Here is a 12213-nt window from a genome sequence, read left to right on the forward strand (position 1 = left end):
AGCTGAGCCAAAGACAATTATCTTAAATTAAAATAAAAATTTGTTAAAATAATCTAGCTTGTTTTCATGATATTTTTCTTGCTGTGTTACCAATTCACACAAGCAGGAAAGGGCTTTCAGCAAACATTGCTGTAGACCCAGAAATACACTAGCATGCTCATCAATGAGCTTCTAGTTTCACATACACTGTTCATATTACTATTTTCCCTAATTACTTTGCTTGCTATGAATTTCTAAGGGCAGGAAATAAATAATTTAACTTAGATACAAAATGATTAACCAAGCCTCATAAGATCATCTAAATAAAAAAATAGAGACATAATAAATTATCCATATTATGAAACCTTCAAAGTATTAATGATGCATGTAACCAAAATAGTACTTGGACACTGGACAACTGAAAAAAAAGAAGTTTTCACTATACTTAATCACATGTATCCTTCAATAACATACCTCAGGAGGTTTGAATTCTTCAATTCCACCTTCCATTTTCTGTTTAAGTGCACTGTTTACTTGCTTAGCATTCTGAACCTTCAACAAAATAACCCCAAATGTGAATCAGATCGCGTACTTAGGTAAATTTGTTGAGTACTCAATAAGTGAAAAGAATATATTCCAAAACCCTCTTAAATTTTATTTTAGAATAGTCATACTAATCACACTTAGGGCATGACATGCCACTAATTCAACTTATACATGTATGAACTAAACATCTAAGAGACTAAAAGACTGAATATCTTTGAATATCATGGTCTTGAATATCTTTTAGCAATAACTTTTATAACCAAAGACAACTGGCATACATAGGAATTAAATTCCATCAATTTTTCTTATTACCATAGTGTTTTGACTAAATAAGAATTTTTCCAATAATGATGATGATGGTGGCTAACATTTATTAGGTATTTATTATGTATAAAACATCATTCTCAGTCCTTTATATGTAATAAATCACTTAATTTTCAAAACCACTCTGTGAGGTAAGTACAATCAGTTCTGCTATAACATGACAAATACATTAAAAGTCACTGAACTAGCCAGGTACAGTAGCTCACGCCTAAAATTCTAGTGTTTTGGGAGGCCAGGAGTCTGAGACCACCCTGGTAATATAGTGAGAACCTGTCTCTATGGAGAAAAAAAAAAAAAAAAAATTAGCATGGTGGCATGAACCTGTAGTCCTAGCTATTCAGGAGGCTAAGGTGGGAGGACTGCTTAAGCCCAAGAGTTCAAGGTTATAGTGAGCTGTGATTATGCCAATGCACTCTAGCCTAGGCAACAAAGCAAGACCCTGTCTTAAAAAAAAAAAAAAGAAAAAAAGGTCAGTGTGCTATGCAAAATTCATAATAAAAACCACAGGGCTTATAGGGAAAAGGAGGTTGGGACACAACATTTAAACTTCAATGACACATAAGACAGGAACCTAACAAAAATGGCAACACAGTTTTATACATTCTAAATGATTTTTTTATCCATAAATGCTACAACAAAGACAGTACTTTACCTTGAAAAAAAGACCCGAAGGTTGCTTATGGAAGTGGGAGTCAAAATGGTTGTAGTTTGTGAATTATTATGGAAGTGGTAGGAGGGTTACTTGAAATCAGATGAAAAGTTTTAATACCATATAGGTATGGTTCATAACACACAGTGAATTGAGGTAGCTGGTACATGTTTGAGATGTGTGTGTGCTCAGTTCAGCTGAGTACAATTTGTTTTGCTGACAAAAATCATACATAAACAAACAATTCATGTTATGCTCAAATTAGTCCCAAGTATATTAACTGCATTAGAACAAATCCACATTTTCAAAAAAAGTTATAGCAGAACAGACTCTACTTATAACCATTTTTACAGATGAGGAATATAAGGCACAGCCAAGTTAAGAAACCTTCCTAAGGCTAGGAGATACAACCTGAATTTAAATCATACCAAGTTTTTAACTTCTATTCTACTAGCAATATTTAGACTGTTAAGGGTTAGGATTGTTTACTTTTTTCCTCTGTTTTTCCCCCCTAGTATGGACAGCGAAATACTTATAATTTATGAACTTTTTTCACTAGAGATCTTAAAGCCACAGCTAAAATGCATAAAATCTAGGATGATTCAAGGGTAGTCAGCTGGCCATGTTAGATAGACATATAGAGATAGAATGTAAAGTCTCAATTCTCGAGGATTTCATAGAATAGTGGGAAGATAAGTAAAATAAAAGTATGATAAACGCTAAAACACCTAACATAGACTCGGAGAAAGAAAGAGAATGAGAGAGTAAATGTGCTTCTATGTATGTTGATGAACAGGTGGTCGGGAAGATTAGGGAAAGTGTTCCAAAGAAAAGGACAGCTAAATTGAGTTTTAAAGAATTAAACTGGCCGACAAGCTTGGGAGGAGGGACTGCATTCCAGGCAGAATAACACTTAGGAAGATAGAAAAGCCCTAAGGCAAAGGCAAGAAGTTAAGCTGGGGTCAGACCGAGGAATTTTAACTTTGCCTGAAGACTGAAGAGGAATTTTAACTTTGCCTAAAGACTGAAGGAAAGCTAAAGGATTTTTAAGCAAGGGAACAAAATGATCATATCTGCCTTTTAGAAAGACACTTCTGGTAGTAATGTGAAGAACAGAATAGGGTAAAGAGGATGGAAATTAATTTAACAATCCAGGTGAGAAATAATAAATAATTAAGAAAACTTTCATTAAAACTGTAGGAATGAAGGAAGGATGGTAGTGGTATATAGAGATTAAAGAAATGCCTTGGAAACAAAATTAAGACTTTTTTTTTTTTTTTGAAGACAGAGTCTCACTCTGTCACCCAGGCTGGAGTACAGTGGCACAATCTCGGCTCACTGCAACCTCTGCCGCCCGGGGTTCAAGCAATTCTCCTGCCTCGGCCTCCTGAGTAGCTGGGATTACAGGCACCTGCCACCATGCCTGGCTAATTTTTGTAGTTTTAGTAGATACGGGGTTTCACCATGTTGGCCAGGCTGGTCTTCAACTACTGACCTCATGATTCACCCGCTTCGGCCTCCAGAAGTGCTGGGATTACAGGCATGAGCCACTGCACCCAGCCAAGACATCTTTGTAAACACTTGATTGTGGAGAATTAGGAGGAATTGAGGCTAATTGGTCACTGGCTTCAGTAATTGAGAGTATGTGGCACTACTCACTGAGACAGAGAATACAAAAAGTGGAACGGATAACTAGAGTGAGTGTGGAAGAATTCAGTTTGAACACTGCATATGAGATGTTTGTGACATAAAAGTGGCAGTGGTTAACAGGATTTGTAAACCCATGAGTGCAAACCTTTACTGTCACACATCAAATGAATAACCAAATTAGGAAGTTAAAGCTTAAAGTGCCTTCTAAAAAAAATCAATAAAAATAGTCCCTAAGTGTAGGAGTAGTAGTGAAGTATGAATACAGGTGACTGAGTATACTTTATTCCTTGATATTTTTAGCACTTTTAAAGTATTACAGCAGATGATTTAGAAGTTTTCTAAAGAGGACTGCTGTGGTTTGGAAGATAGGTGTCTTGCATTCATAGTTTGACTAAAGGCTAAGCATTTAACCAAATATGAGATGTGTTGGTGGTATAGCGGTGAGCATAGCTGCCTTCTAAATATGTACTATTACATATGTACTGTACACACACATACTCAAGACAGTCACAAAGTCAAGTGAAAGAAATTCCAAAATTAAAGTAATGGTTGACAGTGTCAAACATTACTGAGTAGTCACAGTAGTTAAAAACCAAGAAGGCAGCCTTAGATGTGGCCACTTGTTCATAAATGATTTTTTTTTTTTCCACTGTAAACCTTGAACTCCCAGGCTCAAGCGATCCTCTCACCTCAGCCTCTCTTGTAGGACTACACTACAGATACACACAACCATGCTTGGCTATTTAAAACAATTTTTTTCACAGAGATGAAGTCTCACTATATTGCTCAGGCTGGGGTCAAACTCCTGGCCTCAAGTGATGTTCCTGTCTTGGCCTCCCAAAGTGTTGGGATTACAGGCATGAGCCACCATGTCAGCCCATAAATGATCTTCAAAGAGGTGTTTCAGTAGAACTGGAATATCATACAGGGCAGAATCTGGATTAGAAAGGGTTGGAGCATAAGTTTTGGTAAGAAAGCAGAGAAAGCAAATGTGGCCTATGTTTATTAAGGAAGGAAAAGAGAAACAGAAAAGCAGTTTGGGTGAATAACCAGGACCAAGGAATTTGAAAAATCTGAACATGTTTAAGATAGAGAATCTTGATCCCACACTATACTGTTGCAAGGTTCTTACATTTTGTAAGCAGTAGAATACAGTAGTCCTCCCATATCCGCAGGGGATACAGTCCAAAATTCCCAGTGGATGCCTGAAACTGTGGATAGTACCAAATCATAACATATGCAGGTTGAGTATTCCCTTATCCAAAATGCTTGGAACCAGAAGTGTTTCAAATTTCAGGGGATTTTGGGATATTTGCATAATATATTAACAGTCGCACATCCCTAATCTGAAAACCCAAAATCCAAAATGCTCCAATGACCATTTCCTTTGAGCATTATGTCTGTTTCAGATTTTCAGATTAGGGATGCTCAACCTGTACTGTTCTTCCCTGTATATACATACCTATGATAAAGTTTAATTTATAAGTTAGGCACAAGAGAGTAACAATAGCGAATTAAAAATAGAACAATTACAACAATATACTGCAATAAAAGTTATGTGAATATAGTCTGTCTCTCAAAATATCTTATGGTACTGTACTGCAGGTAACTGAAACCATGGAAAGTGAAACTACGGATTAAGGGAGGACTACTGTAATATTAACTAAATATACAGTGATAAGCTAAGGATGAATATTGTAATCACTAAAGCAACTACAAAAAAAAAGCAAAAAATAAAAAATAAAAAAAAAAAAACACAAGAAAATGCAAAAGATATCACTGAAAAATGTAAATATGACCGTGGTCCACCTTTCCTTTTCAAAGTCCTTCAGTAGTTTCCTAACTCAGGATGAATTTCAAATTTCTTTTTTTTTTTTTTGAGACGGAGTCTCGCTCTGTCACCCAGGCTGGAGTGCAGTGGCCGGATCTCAGCTCACTGCAAGCTCCGCCTCCCGGGTTCACGCCATTCTCCGGCCTCAGCCTCCCAAGTAGCTGGGACTACAGGCGCCCGCCACCTCACCCGGCTAGTTTTTTTTTTTTGTATTTAATAGAGACGGGGTTTCACCGTGTTAGCCAGGATGGTCTCGATCTCCTGACCTCGTGATCCGCCCGCCTCGGCCTTCCAAAGTGCTGGGATTACAGGCTTGAGCCACCGCGCCCGGCCGAATTTCAAATTTCTTAACTTGATTTGTCTACCTCTACTGTAACCTGCTAAAGTCAAGTAGAAACAAAGAGGTTTAAGATGAGTGACAGTGATCAGACCAGTACTTTAAAAAGACAGCACTGGCAACAATGTGTAACCTCCAGCTAAAGAGAAGTAACAGAAAGAATCAACAAGAGGCCCAGCGTGGTGGCTCATGCCTATAATCCCAGCACTTTGAGGCGCAAGAAGGAAGATTGCTTGAGCCCAGGAGTTTGAGACAAGCCTGGGTAACATAGCGAGAACCTTTCTCTACAAAAAATTTTTTTAAATAAGGAAAAAAAAAGAATCAACAAGATAGTTATTGTCAGGCAAGTGACAGCAAGAGCCTAAATGGGCAGTAGTGATGAAATAAAAAAGAGGGAATTGATTTAAAGGAAATTTCAGAGATAAAACTCACATAACTTGGTTACCACTTTGGTTTACATGTGTTGGGAAAGTGATAACAGCAGGGGATGAATAAAAGATGATTCTGATGTTTCAACAGACAGAAAACAGAGAAAAAAATCTTTTAGGAGAAGACCTAGTAGGCAGCTGGAACTATAGCTAAGAAGCTTGAGAAAAGTCACAGCTTGAGAAATAAGACTCAGAAGTCACTGGCATAGAGTATAGGGTTGGCTGATATAGACCAAGAAAGTACAGATTTAGAAGAATATCTAGGTTTAAGGGATTAGAGAAAAATAACAAAACAAAAAAAAAAAAAAAGGAAAAGACAACTAAGAAAGGCCAGAGATCTAATAACAATGAATAACTGAGTACTTAATATGTGCCAGGCACTGTTTTAAGCACTTACCATATATTATCTTGTTTAATTCCTCTCAACCACTACAATATTATCCACATTTCCAGATGAGAAAACTGAAGCTGAGAGAAATTAAAGAGCTCCTCTAAGGTTACACAGGAAGGAGATGGTGCCAGGGTTAGAACTTAACAGGTCCACTGACTCTAGATGCTGATTTTTAACTATCTGATTATGATGATGCTGCCCTTACAATACTACCGTACTACTACTACTGATGATGATGATAATGATGATGATGATGATAATGATGATGCAGACAACAACCATTATTCACTAAGCATTCAAAATATGCCAAGCACTACTAAACAATCTAAATGTATCATTGCAAATAATTCCCAATAACCTGCAAGAGAAGAATGATTATTATCCCCGATTTTATAGATAGAACATTGAAGCAGCTACAGAGGTTATATAATTTGCCCAAGACCACAGAACTAACAGGCAGCAATGCTGGGATTCAAATCTAAACAGGCAGAGGTATCTTCTAAGTTGGACATAAGATAAATTTTTAAAAATGAAACTTGCATAAGTGGATGGCTAAGAAAAATCTGCAAACAACTGAGCTCAACCTAGGTAAAGGCGGATAGCCAAAATGCACATAATCATTAAAAATATTATTTTTATAAAATACCTGACGTTTTAGAGAGATCAACTCCATGTCCAGTTGCCTCAGGATGGTATTGGCTGCATTGGGACTACAGGAAACTGCTACCACATCTTCCTGGGTTAAATACATGCCCTTAGGTGGACGGCACTTAGAACGCTGAGAATGATGGCGATGTTGTAAACTCTGATACTCTCTTCTTCCAAGTCCAATCTTGCTAGTTTGGACAGGTTGTTCAGTATTACCCTAAGAGAATAAAAGCAGAATAACAGGTCACTTGGTTTTCACAAATGTATAAAGTGAAAACAGTCTATTAATATTGGAAGTATCTGCTGCAATAAGTACACATAAAAAACACTTCTAACCAATTATATATTATGTACAAGTCCAAACACATATACACATAGCACTCACCAACTGGGGGGAAAAGCATACAACATAATATATCCTTGCTTAATCCACTCAATCAAGTGTTTGATTTTTAGGCCCAGAGGACTAGGAATACGTGAAAAAATAAGTTAGACTCTAAACTTTCCTGTGTACTTCAAGATGTGATATATTTTTCCTCAACAATAAAGGGCCGGGTGGGGGGAGCCAACTTATTAAATGCAAAGTTTCTCTGAAAATAAAAATTAGAGGCCGGGCGTGGTGGCTCACGCCTGTAATCCCAGCACTTTGGGAGGCCGAGAGGGGTGGATCACGAGGTCAGGAGTTCAAGACAAGCCTGGCCAAGATGGTGAAACCCCGTCTCTACTAAAAATACAAAAAATTAGCCGGGCGTGGTGGCGGGCACCTGTAATCCCAGCTACTCGGGAGGCTGAGGCAGAGAATTGCTTGAACCCAGGAGGTGCAGGTTGCAGTGAGCCAAGATCGCGCCACTGCACTCCAGCCTTGGCGACAGAACGAGACTCCATCTCAAGAAAAAAAATAAATAAAAATAAATAAATAAATAAATAAAAATTAGAAAGAAAAAAGGGGGCAATTTAGAAATTATGACATATAGCAGATTAGACAGCTGGTTAAAGAGAGATAACATTTCATTTTTACTTCACAGTTGCTGAAAGAAAACTATGCCTCTAAAGGTTAAAAGGGACACAATTATCTTAACCTTGAAAATATTTCTAACTTCCAAATCTATGATTAAAATAAAAGTAAATTTATGCCTCGGAAGGGTTTAAAAAGTGTAACAATGATGACTAAAGTTTTAAGCATTATTTCATTATAACTTGTTCCTAAAGTATGATATAAAAATACATTATTCTGAAAGAATAATCTATTAGAAACTATATCTTTTAGGTTGAAGATTATTTCAATGAATATATTTAATAATCAATTTAAAAAAAAATTTTTTTTTTCCTAGACAGAGTCTCACTCTGTCGCCCAGACTGAAATGCAGTGGCCCGATCTTGGCTCACTACAAGCTCTCAGCCTCCCAAGTAGCTGGGACTACAGACGCCCACCATCACGCCCGGCTAGTTTTTTTTTTTTTTTTTGTAATTTTAGTGGAGATGGGGTTTCACTGTGTTAGCCAGGATGGTCTCTATCTCCTGACCTCGTGATCCGCCCCCCTCGGCCTCCCAAAGCGCTGGTATTACAGGCGTGAGCCACCGTGCCTGGCCTTTTTTTTTTGAGACAAGGTCTCACTCTGTCACCCAGACTAAGTGCAGTGGCATGAGCACTGCTCAATGTAGCCTTGACCTCATGGGCTCAAGTGATCCTCCCAGCTCAGCCTCCTGAGTAGCCAGGACTACAGGTGTGTGCCACTATGCCTGGCTAATTTTTCTTTTTTTGTAGAGATGGGAGTCTCACCATGTTGCCCAGGCTGGTCTCAAACTCCTAGACTCAAGTGATCTGCCTACTTCGGGCACTCAAAGTGCTAGTATTATAGGCATGAGTCAACACGCCCGGCCTAATACTCCAATTTCTTAGAAAAGGAACTCTTAGTAAAATTCATTTAAAAAAAATTTTTTTTTTTTTGAGAGGGAGTCTTGCTCTGTCGCCCAGGCTGCAGTGCAGTGGCACAATCTTGGCTCACTACAACCTCCGCCTCCCAGGTTCAAGCAATTCTCCTGCCTCAGCCTCCCGAGTAGCTGGGATTACAGGCACCTGCCACCATGCCCAGCTAATTTTTGTATTTTTAGCAGAGATGGGGTTTCGCCATGTTAAGCAGGCTGGTCTTCAACTCCTGACTTCAGGTGATCCACCTGCCTTGGCCACCTAAATTTAGTGCTGGGATTACAAGTGTGAGCCACTGCACCCACTGAAAATTTATTATGAAGCATAATCCACTTAATTGCTCGAAGCTAACTCCAAGCAACACATGGCGGACCTGATGTTCAGAGAAACTCCTCCCAGTAGGGCACTACTAAAACTGCCGGATCAAACATTTTTTAAAAGTCTTTTAACATTCACTTCTGAGCTGGCAGGGAAGTAAGGAAATTCTTCCGACGCCAGAAATGATGAGAAAGCAAGAATCCAGAGGGAGAATTAAATATGCAGTGGTTGTCATTTGCCTAAAGCCAGGCTTCAATGGACAACAGGTGCAGGGCACAGGAGACAAGCCAGAATGCTAAAAGGGGAACTCCATCATTTTGTGAAGTAGGAAAAAAAAACACCCCTGCTCTGCAGAGGGAGGGGGTGATTAATGGGAGTCATGCTCATCTCACTCTTGGCTGGGTGGAAAGAAACCAAAAAAGAGTCTCCCAAAAGTGTCCCAACCACAGTCCTCCATTCAGGCAGATTTGGGGCCTAAATTTATATGATCTGTCTGTCTGAAAAACCCCAAATCAAGATTTTAGTTTAAAGTATCTTAGATTGGTAGTGCCTAGAGACAACAGAAGCAAATGCAACTCCTCTCTAGAACAATGCACTTCAAACCCATGTCTCAAAAAATCTGTTTATGACCAACAGGTCTTCACTAAATGAGCTTCTAAAGGATATACTGCAGGAAAAAGGAAATTATTTTCAAAGAAAGCCCTTAGATTCAGGAAAGAATGGTGGGCAAAACAGAAGTTAAAATGTGGGTAAATCTAAATAAAAGAGACTATATGTTTGATTTGTGAGATTTAAAAAACCAAGATGTAACAAACTGTGGACAAAACTAGTATATAAATCAGGATGGTAGTGGATGGAGTCAAAGCATTCTAAGGGCCTTCTATTAATCAGAAAGTCAATAAAGACATCAATATTAGATTTTAAATTAAATATGCAGGATAAAATTTTCAGAGTATACAATAAGAATAGAAATATAGCAACATCCCGGCCAGGAGTGCTGGCTCATGCCTGTAATCCCAGCACTTTGGGAGGCTGAGGGGGGCGGATCACAAGCTCAGGAGATCAAGACCATCCTGGCTAACACGATGAAACCCCATCTCTATTAAAAATACAAAAAATGGGCCGGGCGCGGTGGCTCAAGCCTGTAATCCCAGCACTTTGGGAGGCCGAGGCGGGCGGATCACGAGGTCAGGAGATCGAGACCATCCTGGCTAACATGGTGAAACCCCGTCTCTACTAAAAATACAAAAAACTAGCCGGGCGTGGTGGCGGGCGCCTGTAGTCCCAGCTACTCGGAGGCTGAGGCAGGAGAATGGCCTGAACCTGGGAGGCGGAGCTTGCAGTGCGCCGAGATCGCGCCACTGCACGCCAGAACGGGAAGAACACGGTCCCACATCGTCTCAAATAAAAAAAAAAAAAAATAGCCAGGCGTGGTGGCATGCGACTATAGTCCCAGCTACTTGGGAGGCTGAGGCAGGAGAATCGCTTGAACCCGGGAGGCAGAGGTTGCAGTAAGCGGAGATTGCACCACTGCACTCCAGCCTGGGTGACAAAGCGAGACTCTGTCTCAAACAAAGAAAAAAAAAAAAGAAAATATGGAAACATCCCAAACAAGTAGAGACAGAGAGGGAAAGAAAACAGAATAAGAAATGGATTCTTAATCCCCAAAAATAGGACATGAACGAAGGGAAAGAAGACTAGGAAAAGCAAGTCGAATAGAAGGTAAAAATAAGAAAGAACAAAAATACATCAGCTAAACATGATCAATACAAATGGGCTAAACTCTTCAGATAAAATATTAATACATACGCCCAGCTATCTGCTCCTTATAAGACACATACTTAAAATGTGAGGACACAGAAATGTTGAAAGTAAAATGATAAAGATAAACCAGGCAAATACCTAACAGAAGAAAAATGGTGGAGCTATCGGCATAACAGACAAAATAATCTTCAAGGTGGAAGCCAATACAAGAGATCCTACATAATGATAAAAGGCTTAATTCAGCAGCAAGATAAAACAATTTGTATGCACCTAATAACACTAACTTCAACATATAAACAACTGCTTCTCAATAATTGAGTGATCAGAATAACTGATCACATAAGCAGACAACCACCACCAAGCTATCAAGTAGACAAGCAGTAAGAATATGGATTTCAACCACAGAACTGACAAACCTATATTAATGGACATATATAAAACCTTGTTACCAAGATAATATCCTTAAGCACACATGGGAAAACATTTATGAAAATTCCATACTCTGGGCTTGGAGGTTTAAAACATGTCAACAAATTCCTCAACATTTCTGCCATGGGGAAGCAGGGGTCTATATTCTTTCCCTTTGATTCTGAACCAACTTTAGTGACTCATTTATAACCACTGAATGCAAGAGAAGTGACTCTGAGTAACTTTCAAGGCTGGGCCAGAAACAGCTGAGTAGTTTCCACTTAGTGCTTCTGGGATTGATTACTTTGCAAGAAACAAGCCATTATGGCAAGAAGTCAGATTACTCAGAGACCACCAAATTGGAGAGGCCAAATGGAATTGCTCCAACCTACAGCTAGCATCAAATACCAGTAATGTGAATGAGTCAAAAACCTTTAATAACATCCTACCTACTTGATGTTGAAACAAAAACCATTCTCTTTACAATCAGAAAAATGTTCCCTATCATATCTTCTATTCAAATTATACTGGTGACGCTAACTAGTTCAGGTACGCACTCCTTAAGAAGAATCACCAAATAGCAGAACTTACCCCAGAACTATCAAGACTTATGAGGCTTACTATAAGTAACTGAAAAAATATGGGATTAGCAAGGAATATTTAACTGACAACAGAAGCAGAATAGAGAGCCAGGCATATGCATAAGCCTCATATATAATAAAGCTGGTACTGCAGACCAGTTGAAAAAGATATTCAATTCCATATTAAAAAAATAAACAGCCAGGCATGGTGGCTCACGCCTATAATTCCAGCACCTTGGGAGGCCAAGGTGGGAGGATCACTTGAGCCCAGGAGCTCAAGACCAGTCTGGACAATGTAGCAAGACCCCATCTCTACAAAAAATTAAAAAAAAAAAAATTAGCTGGGTGTGGTGGTGCATGCCTGTAGTCCCAGCTACTTAGGAGGCAAGAGGATGGCTTGAGCCCAGGAATTTGTGGCAGCAGTGAGCTATG

General features: G+C 39.0%; 1 protein-coding gene across 6 annotated transcripts in view; it reads right to left on the reverse strand.

The window, feature by feature from the left end:
- RCOR3 (REST corepressor 3) overlaps positions 1-12213 on the reverse strand; it is a 58764-nt gene that overhangs the window by 20658 nt on the left and 25893 nt on the right. For all 6 annotated transcript variants that reach the window (XM_025400611.1, XM_025400638.1, XM_025400595.1 and 3 more), the window contains 2 exons: positions 6782-7000; positions 454-531 (listed from right to left, as the gene is read on the reverse strand). In XM_025400611.1, coding sequence (XP_025256396.1) covers positions 454-531; positions 6782-7000 — 297 coding nt within the window. The remainder of the gene's footprint in view (positions 1-453; positions 532-6781; positions 7001-12213) is intronic.

This window comes from Theropithecus gelada, chromosome 1 (genome assembly GCF_003255815.1).
Source record: "Theropithecus gelada isolate Dixy chromosome 1, Tgel_1.0, whole genome shotgun sequence".
Lineage (NCBI taxonomy): Eukaryota > Metazoa > Chordata > Mammalia > Primates > Cercopithecidae > Theropithecus > Theropithecus gelada.